Genomic DNA, 22209 nt, shown 5'->3' with positions numbered 1-22209 from the left:
GAATTCTTCAAATATATGAGTTCAGTATCATTGAAGGCATTTTTTTAAGTATTTAAAATAGCAAGACTAGCTTATATTTATATAGGACTACTTAATTGCAAATGCATAAAGTTACTTGATCATATAACCATAAACCTTCCCCGCCTACCTCATTTTATACATTAGCAAATTCAGGGAGATAAAGTGACTTGCTCAAGGTTCCACTGCAGGTGAAGGAGGCAGAATTAAAGCCTAGGGCCTGGTTCCTTCTTCACCTCCCAAGGAAACAACTACGTAAAAAAAAATTGCTCTTCATTTCCTTTCTCCTTTACCCTTACTTTTTCTTTTAAAAATGGTTTTCATCTGTTCAAAGAAGGTTTAAAATGTGACTTCAAGTTGTCACTTGTCATGTATTATCTATGTCTCCTTAGGAACTGGGATCTCTTTAACAATACCCTCCAGGAAAATTGTCACATCTACCATTAATAACTAGAGTAAACCGGCAAGAGAGAAGGAGGGGGAAAAAAATAAAACTAAAGCCATATAGCCTGGCTGGTGTGGCTTCATTGGTGGGAGCACCATCTGGGAAACTGAAAAGTTGACAGTTTGATTCAGGTCAGGGCACATGCCTAGGTTGCAGGTTAGGGGTTCCTGGTTGGGGTGCATAAGAAAGGCAACTGATAAGATATTTCCTCTCACATCAATGTTTCTCTCTCTCTCTCTCTCTCTCTCTCTCTCTCTCCCTTCTTCCCCTCTCTCAAAAATCAGTAAGTTATGTCTTCAGGTAAGGATTAAAAAAGATATAAAACAAAACAAAAGCCACACAGGTACTCATAACTATCTATTTTTAGTAAAAGTTCAAACTATAAAATGTAAGCAGTAAAGATTTTACATTGGAGATTAAAATATATTTTAAATGCACTCATGCCCTGGCTGGATGGCTGAGTTGGCTGGAGCATTGTCCAGTACACCAAAAGGCTGTGGGTTCGATCCCAGGTCAGGCACAGACGGGAAGCAACCATCAATGTTTCTCTCTCACATTGATGTTTCTAGTTTTCTCTCCCACTTCCTCTGTCTAAAATCAATAAATATAACCCTGGGTGAGGAATATATATATATATATAAAATGCATTCATACATTATTGGTAGAAATGGGAGTTAACTGCTCTGGATATAATTTTGCCAAAATAAACTTACCCTATTGATATGCCTAATAAAGAACACCAAGATGTTCTATACCACAAGATGTCTACTACCACAAAGTTGTTCATAGCCAAAAGTTTGGAAAAAACTTTAATGTCCATCATTTAATTAGTTAGAAATGAAAATACGGTTTTTCCAAGCAATAGAATACTATTAATCTAATTAATCCATTAAAAAGAATGACACAGATCTATTTGTACTGACTGGGGAAAAACACATATACATACACATATATATACATATGCATACATGTATATACATATATAGAGACAGACAGACAGACAAATGTGTCAAGGAAGGGAGCACACTGGACTAGAATATACATACAAAATTTTCCCCCAAAAGGATACATAAGAATTTGTTAAGAATAGTTACCAGTAGGGAATGGATTGGGGAGAAAAAGCTTTTTTCATTTTATACCTTTCTGTACTGTTGGAATTTCTAACTACTTGCAAGCATTCTCACTGGCCCATAACTCCTTCCTAGCTTACTAAGGGTTACTAAGCCCCAAGAATTCAGAAGCCTAGGTTCCAGTCTTAATTGTGCAGAGACTAACTAACTGCACGACCTAAGACAAATTACATAAACTCTTTGCTTAGTTTCATTTTCTCTCTAAGATTTAAATTTCTTCCAGCTCAAATTCCTTTGAGATCAAAGTTCTTTACTTTTATTATGGATTTCTCAGAAGACATAACACTGCTAAGAAATACTTAGTATGTTAACAGACTCTTCTAAATTTATTTTTTCTAATCTAGGGCTATTGGGAAAAAAGAATCGCAATTTGTAAAAGCTTTCTGGGGGGGTGCAACTTGATGAATTTCACATCTACATAACCATAATTATAACAGTCATTCTTCCAAGTCATAGAATAAGTCAAACAGAATGGGTCCCAAGCAAAGAATGGTTCTTGAACAGTTTAATCACTGCAATGAATTTTGAAACTATTTGCAAATCTTTTGAAAAGTACAGGGACTCAACCTGACCTTCACGCAAGAAATTTCTATGCAGCTAATTACTTTTCATAAAGACACGCTGAAGTTTCAATGGCAACATTTTTTTACCAAATTATTTGGGAAGCTGATTAGTCTCACAAGAATTCTCTAGAACTCAGTCACTTCTATATTCCCCACCAATCTTTCCTACCTGATCAAGTGCTTTATTACTTCTTCTGAATTATGCTTTTTAAGGAATCTCATACGTTGGTGTTCTTGATTACTTTAGATAAATCCCTACTAGTTCTGAAGTATAAATACTAAAAAAAAAATTGTATTACCAGTATAGAGAATTATTTAAGACCTAAATTCATTGTAGTGAAACAAGTTTTGTTTAGAGTAGAAATTAATACTATCAAGAAGAGCAGTTAAGATGATTCCATTTCCTTAAAAAGCAAAGTCCAAATAGTCTCAAAAAAGTACTAAGGAATATATTTTTTTAAAAAATAAGTGGATAGATATGACAGTGCATAAACAGATTAAAACAGATTATGCATCATTTTGAAAATATTAGAATACTTAAAACAGAGAAAAGGAAGTCCATTAAATTTTTCTTCTCTCTATGTAACAGAATTATAGCCTAGGTGAAAAGATAGGTCTTGTGCTATGCTGTGGCTTATTTTTTTCCCTTGAGAAAAAGTCCCTTATGTCTTTACAAACTCTGAAATAAAAGGCAAATTGTTACTTCCCAAAGGCCCCTACACCATATTCCTTATAAAACCCAAAGGACCAACTATTTCTTCTTTCTTTCTCAATGCTTTTATAAAACTGTGACTACTCTATAATTTTCTTCCTTTAAGTGTGACTAGAAGAGCCTCCTTTTAGAAGGCTGATAAATAACTTTAAGGGATAATAATAAGAAATATTACCAAAATGCATTTAAAAAGGGAAAATATACCCCTTCTAAGTATATTAAATATGCTTTCAATGTTATCACAATTTGAAGAACCACTGAATGCATAGGTCATAATTGAGATGATCAGACCAAGTATGAAAAATGGGTATATTCTATTTACATCTAAAGTAAATTTGTATTAGAGAATTAAATATTTTCTGGAAAAAAAAATAAAAGAAAACTAACAAGGCCAGGGTCATTCTCCTATGTAGGAAATAACAACAAAAAAACCCCTAGAAGCATAATACCTACACTTTTCTCTGGAGACATGCTTCTTCAATAACTGGTTTCTCCTCAGATTTACTGAATAGATACATATTGTTGCTATGCACTGACTATTATTTCACCAGTTAACTTCAATCCTCAGGTCTACTCAATCAAGTGTATAATAGCCAGCATTTGGAATCATTTACCACATGCATCATAAAGAATGAATCTCCTGAAAGTTCACACAAAAGCAAGTAAAAGCATTTTATAAACCCAGCATTTTTTCTTCATCTAATTTTTTAAATGACCAGTCTCTAAAATCATCTTAATTATTAAAATGTTGAAATGAAAAAATTACAAATTAAATTTACCTTTCACCTCTTCACCTGTTTTAGACACAGATGAAGGTTACTCTTCTTCCAAATTCACTAACTATAAAAAAAAACAAACCCAAAACTCATCTACAAGTAATTGAAGAATATAAAAGGTGAATTTTTTAAAGACACCAGGTCACTGCCCTGACCAGTATGGCTCAGCTGGTTGGGCATCCTGCAGAGCTAAAGGTCGCTGGCTGGATTCCGGTTAGGGCACATGCCTGGGTTGTGGATTCAGTCCCTGTTCAGGACACGTATGGGAGGCAACCAACTGGATGTTTCTCTCCCTCTCTTTGCTTCCCTTCCCCTCTAAATATAAAAATAAAATAAACAAAATATTTTTAAATAAGATACCAGGTCACTAAAATGCACTGAAAACAAAATTCAGAATTTTTCTTCTTGAAATTGAACCATGCATGTGTTCCTACAGGAGAGTTCCATTCTCCAAGCAATGCAATTTTTAAGAAAACTAAAATAAGCACTTGATAATATTAAGTGACTAGTAACAAAATATTGCTTTTCCTCTCTTACATTAATGCAACCATCTTTAATTTCTAAAACAAGAAATAAAATGTTAATATACTTCCATTTATATGTTAAGTTTTCAGTGTGCTGGGCAGTTACAATTTTTGGGTGAGGTTTTTTTAAACTTAAATTTCACAATATATTCATACATTAAGCTATTTTCCTTCAATTATATCTTGCGTTAAAATATGACAGAACTTAAAGCTCAAGCCTATGCCAGGCAGCACACTGCTGCTTATCCAATGGATATTCACTGAAAGGTTTATCAGCTAAGTACTATTTGATAAAATATATGTAAAGCCAGCTATATACATCACCTCCCCTCTCTTACATACGAAGGGGAAAAAAACACTTCAGATTCTCCAGGACTAAAATTCTTTCAGCTAGGTAGAATAAATCCAGTCACATTTAAGTAAATACAAAGTACTGTTTTCTCCAATTCATGTGAAAATATAATTTTTTAACCACAAAGAGCAAAGAAATGAAAATCATCTCCACTCAACAGGTACATGAATAAGTCTCCAAAACTATTTTCCACAATTTAATCTTGTTTCTGTATCCCCAAGGTTTAGATATTATGGATTTGATGAAAGTACTCACCATTGACTTCATTTAGCAAATAAGACAGACAAAAATTGGGGGCTGATGGTTAAAAGAATCACCTACTCCTGAATCTGTTTTTTCGGTGCCTCTGACACTATGAAAATAGTAATTCACACAAGAGAAATTTCTTATCAGTCATTAAGAGTGGCTCTACTCAAAGAAAACATAAAAATCTAAAAATATCACCTCTTGAACTCCAAAAGGTAAAGAATAACAAACTTCTTCCAAGGGTAAGAAAAAAAGTTTTTTTAAAAATCGAATGTTTATGGTTTAAATCAGAGGCAAAAATTTTAATCTGAGGTTTATATAGTAAGTTAAAATTAAGCAAACATTGCTGTTGCCCACCAATCTGAGGCCCAAACACGTAAAATAAACACAATTGAAGAAAGGGGCTTTGGGATTTCGTTTAATTAAAAAAAAAGGGAGAAAAAAAATCTTCCACAAGGTAGAAAAAAAAATTAGAAGGATAGAGTAGATTTGGAACGGGGCGGGGGTAGAGGGCAAATGCCCGGGACGTCAGAGAGCGGAAGGTATAAAGCAATTCCGCTGAAATAAAAGGAAAGAAAAGGTTCTACCCCGGGGGCAGGGGATGGAACACTTTGGAGCAACGAGGAAACTCCCCCAACCTAGAGGGCTGGATTGCGAAATACCAGGTTCCTTTTCCAAGCTCGTTTTATCACCAGCAGGAAAATTACAGAGTTAATCTTAAGGCCGTCCTGCCTCAAGTTTTCCCCACCAACACAGACTAGATGTCAGTAGCAAACGGGTGGGGGTGACGTGGAAAGGCGAAAGGGCGCAAGAGCATCTTGGTTAGGGAGGGAAGAAACTTCGCAAGAAGAGGAAGCAACAGCTCCTCTCTCGGCCCTCGCACCGGCCCAGCGAAGTTGCGCCACAGACGCCCCTGCTCAGTGGGCGCCCCCACCCTGTCCCTCTCGGCACGGAGTCCTGCGCAGCACTAGACCCTTCAAACTGTCCCCGAAGTCCAACTGCACGTCCACTCCCTCGCACCCCGCGCGCCCATCCCAACTAAGTTCCAAGAAAAGCTTCCGCCCAGAGCGCGGCCTGTTCCGGACAACAGGTGGGCAGTGGAGCCGACAGGTCTGGGCCTCTCCTAGCCAGGCCCACTCCACTCCACCCCGGCCAGGGCCCAGGGGTGCCCGGCTCCGGGACAGGGAGGGGGAGCTCACTCCCTTACCTCCGCCATATTTGCCGTACTGACGGGTCACATCTCCGCGGCGGCCGCAGATGGGTCACGGCCAGAACCCGGATGTGAGACTCGGCAACGGGACTCCTGTCGCCGCAGCTGCCGCCTCTCGAATCCCGCCGTCTCTGCCTCGGCGGGAACGCGCAGGAGCCACCCGAGCGCGTCCACCACGCCCCACTCCGCCCCCTCGCGGCGACGCGGCCACGACCAGCTGAGTGGAGGGAAAAGGCCTTCGCGGCCAGAGCAGGGCTGGCGCCGTCCGCAGCAACCCTCCCGGGTGCTCCGCAAAGGGGGAGGAGTCAAGGTGGGTGTGGAGGGAGGTGGCATCTCCGCAAGGGGCGCCTCCCCTACCCTAGCGGATCCGAGCGCAGGAGTCCAGCCAAGAGAGGGCTTTCGAGACCAGAGGAGTCAAGGAAGGGTGGCAAATGAACCCATCTGGCATTCACATCGATGGGGAAAAGATACATTATATTTTACACGTAGGCCTTTTTCGAAGTATAGTTGCTGGAAAACGGATGTTGCTGTGCGCTTCGAAAGCGGTTATCCCTAGACAAATATTCACCAGTTGATTCGCGACAGGAAATGTAAAATTCAGTATTTCAAAATTTTAGCGGTCTGGGCAGAGGTTAAGAAAAGGATTGTGCTACATAGCCCGCCATCCTCCTATCTCACTGGATTTTCCTTACATACCTTCTGAGATGCCAGTAGCAACCTAAGTGTGCAACGGTTGAATTTTGCACTAGAGAACATTTTAAAATGTGAAATATTATAAAAGCCACTCTTTGGACATAATCTCTGACTTAACTGCATGGAGGAGAGAAATTGCTTTTATTTGCGAAGCCTGAAAGGACTGCAGGCTTTCAAATAAATTTGAAAGTTTATTGTAATGTATTGGCCTAGAACTGTCAATGGACCTCAATGCCAACTCTGAAGATAGCCAGAGCCAATGACTGCAAAAGACCAATATGTTTCACTTCCATTACTCAGGCAGATACTGGCTAATACCAAGGTAATATTAAAACGTGCATGAACATATATTTTATTAAACCAGCAGTTTAAAAGTCTCATTTTAAAAGGACAGTTTTTCTTCCCCAAATATTCAAGGGTTCCTCAATGCAATTTTTAAAATGACTACCAAAATCAACCAGTTAAGTATGAAAATTATTCATTCCCTCCAAAAAATGTAATACCAGCACTACAATATGTGGCATAAATGTGCACACATAAAATGTTTTTTAAGTTAACACTTAACTTAGAATGCAATATGGGGGAGGCTGTTTTCTTATGGTATTTGTATTCCCTTAAAATTCTAGACTGTTTAGCAGTTTCATATTTTTCAAGATTCAACATTACTTGAAATTCTTATGTCCAATAATAATTTGTGCATTTATAGGTATATGAAGTAGCTTCTAAGTGAAAGGACATTACCTGGTAATTTGACAGGAAAAGAGTCCACAGACAGTCTGTAAACCAATTAAACATAAACATCTGATGCACATTTTCTACTGAAAGAAAAGCAAGGGAAAGAAGAGAAAGGAAAACTTTAAGGTTCCCAAATCTACAAACAATTTTTACCATTAACTGTACTGTACAGTATTTTCATTTTATTTTTTAGAATACTTATATAAAAATGTTTTTCAGGATTCCTTGGGGGAATAAATATTTTTGCATGTATATAGTTTCTAAGTTACCCTGTTGAATTTCCTTAGTCCTTAGCACTTGAAATAAAAATGGCTTTTTCACATAATTTTTCACTTTCAGATGCTTGATGGAAGCAGCTAAAGGCAAAGAATACTGGATGTGCATGGAGTTGAGGCGGGTAAAGATAAAAATAATAAGGGGCCTCGAGGTAGAAACTCAGGCTTTATAATACCATGGGGATAAAGGGGGATTTTCCATTTAAATACGAAAGCTAATATATGAAATTTATGTAGCTGGTTACCAAAAGGAAAGTTTTAAGTTGTTGTCAAAAAAACAAGGTACAGGAATAGTTTGCTTGCTTAAACCCATTTAATCTCAGATTCTCCAGTTAAACCTTCAACAAAAGTCCCAGCTGTGACAAAGAGCTGGGACTACAACCTCCTAAATTACTGAATGAATTCAGAAATTGTTAGGAAAATCGAGGTCTGAGAAATACCGTATTCTGCTGTGTATAATATGCAGGTTTTTCCCAAATTTTTAGGGAAAAAATAAGGATGCATATTACACATAGGCATAATAAACCCACGTATAATGCGCACAAAATGTGGGTGCCCATTATACACACCAAAACACAGCACTTGAATGAGTATCCGTCTCATTGATAAATAACCTTTAAGTTTATTAATATTGTGTATTAATTTACTAACGTTAAGTGGCATTATGGTATAGGGGAAAAAATCTTGTCTACATTTTTCTCCTTCCTATTTTTATAAAGATGGGCTCCATGATTTTTTTTAGGTTCAAAGATTGTGAAAATAAAGAGAAACAGCTCCAATATTGTAAGTCATCAGTAACACATGACTACTGAATTTAGTACAGTTCTTTCATTTTATTCTAGTGATACACTTATATTTACACATTTTAGGAGGTGCCTTAAAGAAAGTAAAATCTTTTTCAAAACTCTTGCTAACCTCTTCAGTATCAAATATGTAAAAATTAAGTATTCACTAGGCATAGAATCTTAGTGTTCAATGGGACTTTAGAGGTATTTAGTCAATTTCTCCTTTATTTAGGTAGGAATCTCTCAGTATGTTTCCCCACTTACTACCAAGCTTTTCTGCCTATGTTTAAACACCTCCAATGACTCACTGTGCCATGAAGAGCCTTCTTAAAAAAGAAAAAAAGAAAGTAAGAAAAGCAAAGCTCTGCCCTGACAGTCGTGGCTCAGTTGATTGAGCATTGGCCCATGACCTAGAAGGTCACCGGTTCAATTCCCAGTCAGGGCACATGCCTGGGTTGCAGGTTTGGCAGTCACTGGAGCACCTGAGGGGCAACCAATTGGTGTTTCTCACATTGATATTTCTCTCCCTCTCTTTCTCCCTCCCTTTCCCTCTCTCTAAATAAATAAATAATAATTTTAAAAAATAAAAACAAGTTTTTAAAAGCTCTAATTTTTTGGAACATTCTTTTTAGTAAACCAGTATCTACCTCCTTGTTATTTCTATCCATTACCCTGAGTTCTTTGGATTAATACAACAGATGTCTCCTTTATATTTAAATGCAAACAGTCAATGTTTACTCGTATATTTGGGTTAACAAAAAAAATGTTGAAAGCCCATTGATACTAGAAGACCTTAAAACAAGACAAGACAGTTAAAGGCATAAGAAAATTCACTATTACCTATGAGTTGTTAAATTATTACAGTTTACAGTATTTATTAATGTGACATTCATAATGGTAGTTCTATTCATTATAGTATTATGTTTAAAGTTAAACTAAAAAAAAGTGTGGTTAATTCCAATTTTATATGAGGTTTGTGGCTAATGTCCCAAAATGAAACTAAACAAAACAAAACAAAAAATCACTATACAAAGCCTGAATAAATGCCTCTTTAGCTCCCATTCCTCACCTAAGGGCTTCCTTATTTTCCGGGAAACTGATATCAACTTTTACCACACTAAGCTACTCACAACTGCTATTATATTGGGAAATTATTTTTAAGCAATTTACTGAACGCTCCATTAAAAAGTTATTAAACAATTTTATAGAAGATATAATACACATACAAGAATCACTTGTTATTATTTTGCTGTTAACGAAAGCATTTTAAAGTCACAATTTTACTTCAACCAATACTTTAACTAACCAATAAGTAAACTTCTTTGAAAATTTACATAATCCTAAGAAACATAACCTTTTATTCAGAACCAACACCTGATTCAAATATAATATATACCCATACTGTATAAACAATCTGTTATGCAACTCAAAAAGGTACTTCTCAAAAATGCACCAAGAAAATACTCATAACAATTTAGACTATGGGTTTGTTTGAATAAAACAGATTAATACAGAAAATTCAAAACCCTAAAAACAAATTCTATTGCTAATAATTTTCCGAGTCCCTGAGTCCCTTTCGAGATTTTGTAACTATTTTCTAAAATTGTTGTTTAAAAGTGACAGCCTACACATCATCTGCAGGTAAAAAATTTATGGGTAACTACCAATTTGGTTGAAAATACCTAATACCAAAAAACTTCACCTATTTTTAAAAATGGCATTTTAGACAAATTGCAAATTTACTATAATAGGCAGGATATAGAAGCAAGTTACAAAGCAGTAATGCATTGCATTTGGAAGCCCTTCATCTATATGACAATCAGCATCATCATCTTTATGTTAGTTTGGTTTTCACTGCTAACGCCAACCCAGACCATTCATATAGCCATGTGGTCCTTCAAAGAACAGTTTTTCTTTTCATATTTTTTATATAGAGAGCTCTGTCCGGTGGCCCTATTTTATCAGATTATCACAAACTGGTATTTTTAAAGTTCTTATGTTGTTGGCATGTTATTTTTACCTCACCCAAACTCTAGAAATGATTGGCCTATCTGCAGTTCTCAAACACTGGAACACATCATAATGGTATATTTATATTACTGAGGGAGTTTGGATATTCCCTCCCTTAATCTCCAAGTGTGCCCCTGCCTACCAGCATCACATCCGTCTTGTCTGCATTGAACCTCAACCAGTTGGTTCTTAACCACGTCCGAAACTCAGCCAGGCACTGGGAAAATCGAGCCACCACACCATCTGGATCAAAGGAAAGAGAGCCTCAGTAGTACCTAGACCAGAAAAGATGACACCACAAGCTCACCATTCGCCCTGTCTCTAATTTTTTAAAAAATAGCCAGGAATTAGGACAAGGATCTCATGACAATTTTTGAAAACATTAATGAATCTTGAGTCGTGCAATTTGTAACCAATGGTAGAGGAATAAAAGCGACCCAATAAATAGGCCACCTCATTCCACCCATAAATGAAGAAGGTTCAGTTAACTCCAAGTCATCTTTGCTAAACAGCCTCAGGAGACCAGCTAGTCTTGTAACTGTATGTTTTTCGGCAAAATTAAGAATTTTAGCGTTGGAGAAAGCTTTAGGTATAACTGGGGCCCAGAGAGGGGTAGTGACTCGCTCAAGGTCACACAGCAAGCGAGGACCAGAGATGAGCTACAGGCCAGAGATCTTTCCACTAACAGCTGAAGAACAAGGCCATTCAAAGGCAGGGGAGGCATCTGTCCCCAAGAATCTTCCCACCGACTGGGAAGACCTCGGTCTCTCACAATAATGCCCTCTTTGAGTCTCTCTTCCCTCCCTCATTCCCTCCAAAGAGATGGTTTGCCCGGGACCCTGCTCACCACAAGGGCTGCAGTGGGAGCAATAGCCTCCCCGGGGCTAGGACAGAACCCACAGATACAGGGAGAGGAGGAGCCACAGGGGGCGAGGTCAGCTTAGCCCCACCCCGACCAGGCTCCGAAGCCGACAGGAGAAAGGGGCGGAGGCGAACAAGGCTAGGCGAACTCACTCCGCAGAGGATTCCCAGCGCGCCGCAGCCACCGCCAAAGCGAAAGACCGGGCTGGGAGGGGGGTGGGCCTGGAAGGAGAGCTGCGCATGCGCCCTTTGTCTCCAGCGCCACTCTGGGAGGGGAGGACCGCTAACTGGGCTGGTTCTCTCGCAGCCCCTCCCCGGAAGTTAAGGGTCTTCCGGGCGGTACTTTGCAGTGGGGGAGGGGAAGGAGAGAAGGGGGATCGAGGACAACTCAAGAGTCCCTCATCCCAAAAAGGACTAGGAGAGGAGAGGTGGTTTATAGAGGCTGCACTTACAGCTGCCGCCGCCGCTGCCGCCGCCACCTTCACTGCTTCCGCCACCGCCTGAAGAATCCCCATCCATCCGCCTGCAGCCGGGGAGACTCAGAGCCTGGGAGGGGCTTTGGGCCGGGGCCTCCAGCCTCCTTCTTCTAGTCGTCTCCCCGAGCTTCCTCTTGCTCCGCCAACCCTCTGCCCTCCCCTCCGCCTCCGCCCTCCTCCTCGGCCTCCAGCCGCCAGCCAACCGCGCGGCCGCTTGTTGAGCCTGGGCTCCACCGTCTCCATGACACCGGGCAAACATTCCGGTGCTTCAGCCCTGGCCGCTAACGCCTAGGGTTGGGGTGCAGGGGCTCCAGAAGCAGGCAGGGAAGGGGGTGGTCGATCACTTCCCAGCCAGTAGCCACCATGCCCATTTCTCCGGTAGAGAGTCGCAAGCAGCCGAGCCTCGCATTGTAAGTTCCGGCGCTAAAACCTTAGCCTATTCCCGTGGGTCGCGGAGGGAACCCTTGTAGAGCCATCTCTTGCTGCATCTGGATTCAATAAGCAGTCCTCGAAGCTTCCAAGCCAAGAGGCAAATGTCTCTCCTTCCTTGGTCTTAATACAGCCGTTTTCAAATCCCCTACAGCTGTGCTTGCTCAATGAGAAAAGACCGAGTTTGTTGAGAACCTGCCTCACAGCACTCTTCCGTTGTTTCGGTCTGCAGTTTCAAGCTAGTTGTGTGCATGCAGTACCTGTATGTTCTATCCTCCCGATTTATGTGAGCCACCAAACTAAATACTACTTTGCTCTGTAATTGCGGTTTTCTTCTGCCTCCTCCTCATACCATCCTTCCTTAAAATGCATTCCTGCGTACAACATTCTACTCTTCCTGCAACAGGTGAATGAGAGGCTGGGGAAAATCACACAGCTCTGAGGACTTGTCTGGCTTATACCTTCCAAGTCTTCCCTTCGTGGTGCCCCAGCAATGCCACTCAAGTTCCATATTAGTCACTCTCCCAAACTTCCAGACCTTTTTTTCTTCTCTCTTCTCAAACTTTGAACATCTCTCCAATCTCCTCCAGCTAGTAGAACTTATTGCAAGTTCTTGGAAGAGAACCCTCTGTTCTCTCTTGAATGATACTCAGATTTTTTCCCATTCTACCACTCCCTCAAAAAAGTTTTCGTAAAGGTTAACAATAGCTGCCCAGCCACATTCAATGGCCACATCTGTTTCATTCTTAATGCACCCATCAGTAGTTTTGATCTAGTTTATCACTTCTTGAGTTTTCAATTACTTCCTTTGGTTTCTGGGACGCCAGTTCTCCCCTTGATTTATGGATACTTTTCAAATTATTTTGCTGGGACTTCTTCATATCTAAATAATGGAGTGTTCTGGGGTCAGTCTTTAAACCTCTAAAAATAAACCTGTTTACTTTTATGCCTTAAAAAATCACCTATACACTGATGATTCCAAAGTTTATATATCTAGCCAACACCTCTCAAGAAACAGACTTGAAAAAAAAATCAAACATCGGCACTTAAAAGTTAATGGGCATCTCAGAATTCTTATCCAAAACTGAACTTAATTCTCTAACCTACACTGCTGTAAAATGGCTATTTTTGCTTTGTTACTCATTTAAGAACTTTGGCGTATACCCTGCTCCATCAGCCAATTCTACCATTTCTATCTGGAAAATAAATCTAGGCTACCACTCTGATGTAAGTCACTGTAATGCTGCAGTAACCACATAAATGGTCTTGCCAACACCCTCGACACAGTAATCACTTTGGCTCTTCTCAAAACCCTCCTCTGCCTTCCATTTTTCTAGAAGTGAAAGCTCACCACTTACATTGTTTTACAGTATCTTACCTTGGGCTCTTCCTCTTGACTACACTCCATATTGTTCCACAATTAACATCAGACACATTATTTTCCCACTTCAAGTGTGTGCATTTGATGTCCCTTGTAATACTGTACACTCAGATAATCTCATGGCTCATTTCCTTTACATGTCACCTTATCAATTCTCTAACCACCCTACATACATATAATACTTCTTCCTCCTCAACATTGCTTTATTTTTCTCCATAAAACTTAGCCCTATTTGGGATACATGTTTGTTAATCTCTTCACCCTAGCTGTGGAACTCCATAGGGGCAGAGATTTTTTCGTTTTGTTCACTGCTATTGCCTAGAATGAGGAAGGCACTCAATAAATATTTGCTGACTGAACAAATGAATGAATGTTTGTACTTCAGTGATTGGTTACTCTTCATCATGTTTGATTTTTGTTTTGACATGTAGGTGATACGGACACTGGCCTGCAGTGTCTGAGGCATTATGGATGAGACAAAATAAATTCATATGGACTACTGAGTCCTGTGGAGGAAAAGGGACAGTGCAACTTCTCTCTCAAGGGGAGAGCAAGGAGAGCAAGCCTCAGAGCGCCTCGGCCACCCTCTCAAGAGGAGAGAGCCCCGACCCTTGCCTTGAGAAGCTTGTATTGGATTCAGTCTGCATAGGAATACAGGGTGTATAAGTAAAGCTCATTAATCATTATCAGGCAGTGAGGATCAAACAATAGATAACATACAAAGAACTCTGAGGGACTATTTTGAGTCAGGGTCAGCTAGCTAAATGGCCATAAAACTTTGGGGAACAAACTAACTTCCAGCTTGGACCCTTATCATTTAATTGAGAGCATTCTAAACAAAACAGGTTTCACAGGATTTTACATGTTCTTTCTTAGGCCTGATTGCCCAGGGAACCTGCCCTTTCCAGCACAGGGCTACACCACCCTGTCATTGTTACAGGCTTAGGTGGAGCAAGGGAACTAAGGCAACCAAGAGATTAGGAGACTCCTCACAGACAGAACGAAGACTCAGGCTGTGTCAAAGCCAAAGGGTGAAGGTCCATCACTCCTTTTCTGTAGCCCCCAAGTCCTTCCCTGGGGGCCCCATGATCGTGCCTGTCTTAGATCATCCTTCCCTTAAGGAATCTTACCCGTCATTGGCTAACCAACCAAGCATTGGGGGGCCAGGCAGGGTGAAGTAAAAGATGCAGAGGCAGCACCCCTGCCAAGGAGATAAGCTTTGTCTCCTTGGTGGCTTATGGGCCGAAGGTCACTCACTTAGCCTTAGCTATGGGAGGTTTACAGCTCCTGAAACCAGGCAGGGAAGTTCCCAACATGTAAGTATTGAAATTTCAAGGTAAAATTAAGCTAAAGTCATGTAATTTTTTTTTAAGTGATGCAACTCTCATAGCTGAGAGAGTGCTAGAAAAATTCCCTTGGAAATTTCTTAAATAATGCCATTCATAGGCGATTATCTATTAAGGAAAGGATTGGGTGGGAGATGGGAAGTAATATAATCTTAACTTTGGGGATTACCCATGTCTAATTAAAACAGTTTCACAGACACTAAAATTTACAATGGTTTGACATAGTGTGTTATTTCTCATCTTCCTCCTTTTAGGACTTAATCCTGATCTTAGAAAGCATCTCATGAGACATGTATTTATCAATTTTCCACTTTTCACTCCAATTTTTCTTATTCTGGGTCCTTCCCATTGCCTTAACAATATGGGCACTCCCCCATTAAATGAAAACTACCATTAATTGATTGTTCAATGCTTTTATCCCATTTCACTGCTCAGTTTCTTTATTCTACTAACTTACGTGTTCATTTTCTTTTGATTTTTAGAATTTTCATCTGTTGAGCATATTATCCACTTTTTCTGCTAAAGTCCTTAGCCAATTAACCATAATTATTTAAAATTCTCAGTCTTACAATTCCAAAACCTCTGCCATATCTTAGTCTAGGTCTAATGCTTGCTTTGTTTCTTCAGACCGATTTTTGCCCTTTGGTTTGCCTTGTAATTTATTGTTGAAAGCTGAACATGTTTCAGGTAGTATGGACTGAGGGAAGTAAGCCTTTACTGTGAGGTTTTATGTTTACCTGGCTAGGAATTATGCTATTTGTTTGCTGTAGCTGTAGGTTTCTGAGGCTTCAATTTTTTCTATTCTGGTTTTTATCATCTCTATTTTAGGTTTCCTTAGAGACTCCTTCTTAAATAGTCTGAGCCTTGCAGTTTTTCCCATTGCCAGCCAGCTCCCCATTATTACATAGGACCCCTGTTGATGTGGTGGTGGTAAGATGTGGAGGGAGAGGTAATATTCCATAATCTTTTAATTAGGTGTCAGTCTTTTAACAGGCCCTAGGCTGTGACCTTCATAAGTAATTTTCAGGGGGTTTTTTCTTATTAGGTATAACAAAAAGATTAGAGGGACTTGGAGCTGGGTATTTTCCCTCCACATTGATTAGGCTCTGATAAATTAGTTTTCCTTGAGGAAAGGCCCTTGTTAAGTAGAATTGAACATTCTAGGTATATTTCAAAATGGTAACTTCCTGTCCCTCTGCTGGAACTATCAGAGTTCCCCCCTGCCCCATCTTCATAACTGATCTTCATAATAAGCCTGGAGGAGCTCGGGGAAGTACAATTCACAAAAGTGTGAAGGCTTCTTTAAGGCTGGGCCTCCAGGAGTTTTTATCTGTCAAATTAGTCTATTCTCAGTCTTCAGCAATTATTAATCAATTACTCTTTAAGAGCTGCTACAACTTGCTGGCTCTAGTGGCAGTTTCTGTTTCAAATAAGTTATGATTCTCTGCTTTCTCCTGCCTCTCAAACTTTCAGATGTGCTGTAACCTCAGTTCTCTGTTGGATCTAAGAAGGTGTGTTCAGTTTGCTCAGCCTTTTCTTGTTGTGAATATAGGGCTGATGATTTTCATGGTCTTTATATGTTGGACCAAACACCAGAAGTATATCTGTTCAGTTTTTAACTCTTGTAATCTGTTGTCTCCATTGCTGTACAGAAACTACTCAAAGGTCAATAATGAATAACCTAAAGGTTTCAAAAACCACCAAATTAATGGGCTTTCTTGTCTACCTCTCTACAGCATTTGAAAATTCCCTTTTTAACCTCAACTTTACTGGCTTAATTATTACTGGTCTAAATGCCTTTTTCTATCTCCATTTTCTCTCTTTGACCCTTTTAGCTTCACTTTTATCTCTAGATTTTTATTTGGGGGGCTCAATTCATTTATTATCATTTCCATATCAGAATCTGCAGTTCTCACTTTTCCTTGAAATTCACTTTACCTAGTAATTTTCAACTGCTACCAGCCAGCTACCAGGATATCACTGATGTCTAAATTGAGCATATGTATAATTTAACTTATTGTGCCTTGGAAGTAAAGGCTAATTTAAACATCACCCTAACACTATGAGGTAGATACCATTATTAACTTTAATTTACATATAGGAAAAATAAATTAAGAAACTTGCTCAAGAACACATAGTCTATGAATTAATAGAGTGAGCATTTAAATTGACCTCTTTGAGCTTAATTTTTCTCACTTGTAAAACATGGCTATTGAATATCTCAAGTTATAAGAATTAGAAAAATATAGGTGGATGTTATTTCAAATTTAAATTTTAAGTGGCATTGTGATTTTCAGTTATCAAGTCCTGTGAATTCTATATCTTCTGTTTTAGGGGTTTCTGGGATGTTTTAATTAGGCACGAAAAGACACATAGGATAAGGAAATGATTATCATGAAGGAAGATTTTTTTTTAATAGATCCCTAGGAACAAGAGGCATGCTATGCCACACCACATAGGGGACCACACGGGAAAGCACCAGGGCCAGTCAGGATTGAACAGGCAAGGGGAGAATCATGGGCCAGAAATTTTATTGTGGTTTCTGTAGGGAGGAACAGGCAAAGCAGAATAAGCAGGTTTAAGACTGTTTTGTTTGAATAACTTCAAAAGGCTCTGGGTATAGGGGACTATCCCTATTCTCTGGTTCCTGTGTCTGGGGTGATTAGGGTGAATGGGCAGTGGCCCAGAAAGTGATGGCTCTGTGTGTGTCTGATAAAGGAGGTGGTTAAGGGTATGGGCTCTGGATGGTGGGTTTGCATATAAAAAGTGTGCTGTGGGTGAGTCCCTTGCTATGTATAGGAATTGATTAGCCTCAGGAGGGGCAGGCCTTCTAGGGCCAGCAAATTCCTAGATGTCAAAGAATCAAAATACAGAAAATAAAAAGACATGCTTAATAAATGATACATCTTGCATTTGTTTTATTTCTGCATTTGCCACCTCAGGTTAAGCCTTGATTCTTTCTCATCTAGAGTCTTCCCATAGCGTCTTAACTAATGGCCTTCTTGCTTCTAGTATGTTCTATAGACAGCTAAATTTTTCTGAAGACAGCTAAATTTATCACTTTTCTGCTCAGAAACCTTCAAAAAGGCACTCTCTTGCTTGTATAATAAATTTCAAAGACATAGCCTGGCTCTTTCATTTGTTTCAAAGCTTAACTTTGCTTTCTTTCATGTATGTAATTGAGTTATTTAGGATTCCCTGTGTATCCCACATGCTTTTCCACCATTATCGTTCACAATGAACTTTGCCCAAGGGGCATTTCCTGTCCTGTTGCAATACCTCATCCTCCCTTACCTCCACCTGCACCAGATACACACATAACATCCGTGCCCTGTATGCTTCTTTTGAATTTAGTCTCATTCAAGGCCTAATTCAGATAACACTTTTCATGATTTTTCTGCTCACTTCTCTCACCCAAAGTAATGTGTATCACAACTGATCTTTTGTGTACCTCTTTTGAGGCAAATACGATTTTGTACTTTCATTATAATTATATACATGTTTTGTCCCTTTTGTTAGATTGTAAATGCTGTAGGGCCCATACCTGATTCATATTCTATCTCTGTCAGCATGTAGCACAGAGCCTATGTACTATGTTTTTTTTGTTTTTTTTTTAACTTATTAAAACTTTACTTCCATTTAGTTCCACACTTTTAAATATCATTGACTTGAGTATAAGACGGTATAATTGTTTCAATCATTAAATGATTTACAAAACTCATGAAGGATAGTCCATTATTATGTACCCACATTTCTGCTCTTCCTCTCAGTCTTTCTTCATGTTACAAGGTTTTGTGTTTTTTTAAGATTTTATTTATTTTATTTTTAGAGAGGGAAGGGAGGGAGATAGAGATGGAGAAACATCAATGTGCGGTTGCTGGGGGTTATGGCCTGCAACCCAGGCATGTACCCTGGCTGGGAATTGAACCTGTGACACTTTGGTTCTCAGCCCATGCTCAATCCACTGAGCTATGCCAGCCAGGGCTTGTACTGTGTTTTTAATGAATGGAAGAAAATGACTTGGTTTAGATTGGCATTACCTTTATTCCATTAAAATGAGAAGAGGCTAAAACAGGAAAGTTTAAAACTTTTTTAAAAAGCCGCTCCTACTTTTCCTATAGTAGTTATTTATTTCATAAGTGAGATTTATGTATATATAGGGTGTTTTAATGTCATTTGCTTTTCTTCATAAAAATGATCATCAGGTATTCATTCCACAGATACCAGTTGAATGCCTTATATTTTTCAGTTATACCCTAGATACCGAAAACATAGGAGTGAACAAAAAAAGTTAGGTCCCTGCTTTAGGAAATTCAAGAATGTTGAGCTACATGACCTCTTGTGTCATGATTCTGTTATTAAGGCAAAATGATTTTCAAAGTAGTTATCTCTTCCTGAAATAATCTTTTTATTGCCTACTAATTTGTGGCTATGGAAAACACCTGTTTTCTAACATAGCTAGACATGTACCATAAATTTCTAATATAATTGGCTATAATTTCTAACAGGTACTTCTTTCAACTTCTTTTAAATAGTAGTCTGTACTTCTGTCTTTAATTTCTCAATCTAGTAGGCAGAGTGCTAATTGCTAGGGCTATAAATGGTGGATATGATAAACATGGTTCCTTCCCATAAAACTTACACTCGAAGACTTTGGGGTGTTCACTGATAATGTTCTCCCATAAGATGCTAGTAACTACCAAATTGTCATTTGTTTAAGTTCCCATAGGGAATAACAGAGGAAGAACTGCTTTATAAGTAAATGTGAAATATTTTCATTATGCATCTATTCAGTTCAAGATGTCCCATTAGGCTGATAAACATTTGAGTATGAAGGCTGAGAGAATGTTTTGAGTTGAATGTAATGATTTGGGGGTTACTCATTCATTCAACAAATATCTATTAAGCAGCTACTGTTTTGGGTACTATTGTAGGCATTAGGGATATAGCAAGGAACAAAATATTCCCAAATCACTACCATCATGGAAATTTGATTGTAAGGGTGGAGAGGGGTAGGGACAGTGGACAATTCATAAGTTAAATAAGTAAAAGACACAAGTAAGAAATGCTAAATGCTACCTGTGTGTGAGAGCTACAGTTAGTAAAAAGTACTAAGGTAGAAAAATAAAGCATGATAATATGAATATTTGAGAGAAGTATTTGACATGTTAGATAGGGGAGCCAGAGAAGGTCACACAAGATAGTTTTAAGTAAAGACCTGAGGAAAGTGAGAGTGCTACGCATTTACATATATGGGGAAGAGAATTTCAGGCAAAGACAATAACAAATGGAAAGGCTCTGATGCCAATGTGACTGGAGCAGAGTAAACGAGAGAAAAAGCATTGAACATGAAATCAGAGACCTAACTGGATGTATGTTGGACTTTTTAGGTCAGAGAAAGAACTTAGGTTTTTACTCTAAACGTGGTGGGAGATGAACAGAGGGTTTCGAGCAGAGTAGTGATATGATCTGACTTGTGCTTTAAAGGTTTACTCTAGCTGCTGTGTGGAGACTAGACTTCAGGGGATTGAGGTTCAGCAAGAAGATGAGTTAGAAGGCTACTACAGTATTCTAAGAAAGATGGGACAGTGTTTGGGCCAAGAAGGTGGCAAAAAGTTGGTGACAAATGGTGGGATTCTGGATATATTTTGAAGTTTTCTTTTTCACAAGAGCAACTCGAAGAATAGCATTACCTTTAACAAATGGGAATACTGCAAGGCAAGTACATTTGCTGAACAGGGTGAGGGCAAGTTTGTGAGGAGTTCAGTTTTGGACATTCTAATTTTTAAGTTAGAAGTGTTAAGGAAATAAATAAATATATTTGTCAGTGGTTCAGAGAGAGAGATATGTGTATTCAGGAATCATCATATAGATGACATTTAAATCATGGCAGTGTGGATGAATTCACCTAGGCTATGAGTGTAGAAAGAAATAGGAAGAAATCCAAGGATAGAAAAATGTAGAAGGAAAACCAGGTAAGGAAAATATCCTGCCATCACAGTTAAGAAAAAAGAATGACCAGATGAGTAAATTCTGTTGATAAGTAAGAAAAGAACATTGAAAAACCATTGGAATTAATATTGTGCAAGTGACTGGACCTTGATAAGAATCCCTTTGGTGAAGTAAGGGCAAAAATATGATCAGGTCAGGTTTGAAAGAGTACATAAAGAGGGAGATTAGAAACAATAAGTGCAGACAAATTATTTTTCTCAAGGAGTTGCTATAATTAAAGGAAAGGTGAAATGGAATGGTAGGTGGAGAGGTAGATGCAGTAAAGAGAAGTTTTTTCTTTAAGATAGGAGAAATAATAGTGTGTTTACATGCTGAAAGGAATAATCCAATAGAGAGAGAGAAGCTTATGGTAGATAGCTTTTGAGAGAGAATTACTAGAACAATGTCCTTTTAAAGGCAAAAGAGAGTGGAATCTAGTGCAGTTGTAGAAGAATTGACCTAAACTACATTCTTAGATAACTCTTCCAGCATAACATGGAGAGAAATACAGATCATAGGCATAGATACAAGTAGGTGCCTAGATGTGACAATGAGAGTATTTGGAAATTACCTGATTGCTTCAATTTTCTCATTTAATCAGCTAAAGGTAAAGATGGGAGAGGAGATGTTGATCTTCAAGGAGAGAGTATGAAATAGTGGCCTTAGAAGGTGCAGTTAAAAAGTGAACCAAGAAAATGCAGTATGATTGCTGGCAAATTAGGATCCCACTTTAAGTTAATAAGCCATAATTAAAAGTGAGATCTAACATAATGTTTGCATATTTTTTTTCTAGCTTCATTTAGATGCTCAAGTTGAGTTAAATTAAAATGTAGTATATTAATAGGAAATTTAGGGTATAGTAAAGCAACAGATCAGGAGACAATCACCATTGAAAAAACAGTTTTTTATTCAGAGTTCCCTAGAGCAGGGGGCACCTCAATTTCACAGGAGACCACTTGGAGAAACATGGGTCAGCCACCAGCCAGAGGGAGAGGGAACTGTAGGCAAGAGTCTTGATTGTGGTTTTGGTTGGAAGAAATATGTGAGGCAGGGTAAGTACATTTAGGATTGGCTACTTTGAATGATTTCAGTGGATTCTGGTACATAGGGTCCTATCCTAGTTATCTGGTACCTGGCTATAGGGTGATTAGGGAAGGTGTATAATCAATGTGAAAGCTCCATAAAGGAGGTAGTTAGGGGTGTGGACTCTGGGTCAGTTGGTTTGTATTAGAAAATCATGCCCCTAGGGGT

The 22209-nt window shown here is 38.9% G+C and overlaps 2 protein-coding genes across 23 annotated transcripts in view; one reads left to right on the top strand and one right to left on the bottom strand.

Moving 5' to 3' along the window:
* MIER1 (MIER1 transcriptional regulator) overlaps positions 1–11955 on the bottom strand; it is a 59026-nt gene extending 47071 nt beyond the window's left edge. For 2 of the 22 annotated variants that reach the window (XM_036026259.1, XM_036026264.1), the window contains exons 1-3: positions 11322–11339; positions 10617–10717; positions 7411–7484 (exon numbers count right to left, since the gene is read on the bottom strand). In XM_036026259.1, coding sequence (XP_035882152.1) covers positions 7411–7484; positions 10617–10622 — 80 coding nt within the window. In that variant the 5' untranslated portion in view covers positions 10623–10717; positions 11322–11339. Of the gene's footprint in view, positions 1–5973; positions 6137–7410; positions 7488–10616; positions 10718–11321; positions 11341–11488; positions 11571–11787 lie in introns of those variants that run through there. The other 20 variants (XM_036026257.1, XM_028514059.2, XM_028514066.2 and 17 more) reach the window with 18 other exon arrangements.
* A 14-nt stretch (positions 11956–11969) lies between these two features.
* The window catches only part of DNAI4 (dynein axonemal intermediate chain 4), a 72678-nt gene continuing 62438 nt past the window's right edge, over positions 11970–22209 (top strand). Inside the window, exon 1 of the mRNA XM_028514055.2 lies at positions 11970–12221. Within this exon, the coding sequence (XP_028369856.1) occupies positions 12175–12221 (47 nt within the window). The 5' untranslated portion in view covers positions 11970–12174. The remainder of the gene's footprint in view (positions 12222–22209) is intronic.

This window comes from Phyllostomus discolor, chromosome 5 (assembly GCF_004126475.2).
Source record: "Phyllostomus discolor isolate MPI-MPIP mPhyDis1 chromosome 5, mPhyDis1.pri.v3, whole genome shotgun sequence".
NCBI classification, from domain to species: domain Eukaryota; kingdom Metazoa; phylum Chordata; class Mammalia; order Chiroptera; family Phyllostomidae; genus Phyllostomus; species Phyllostomus discolor.
The sequence above is the reverse complement of the archived record's forward strand: the minus strand, read 5'-3'. Positions and strand labels throughout refer to the sequence as shown.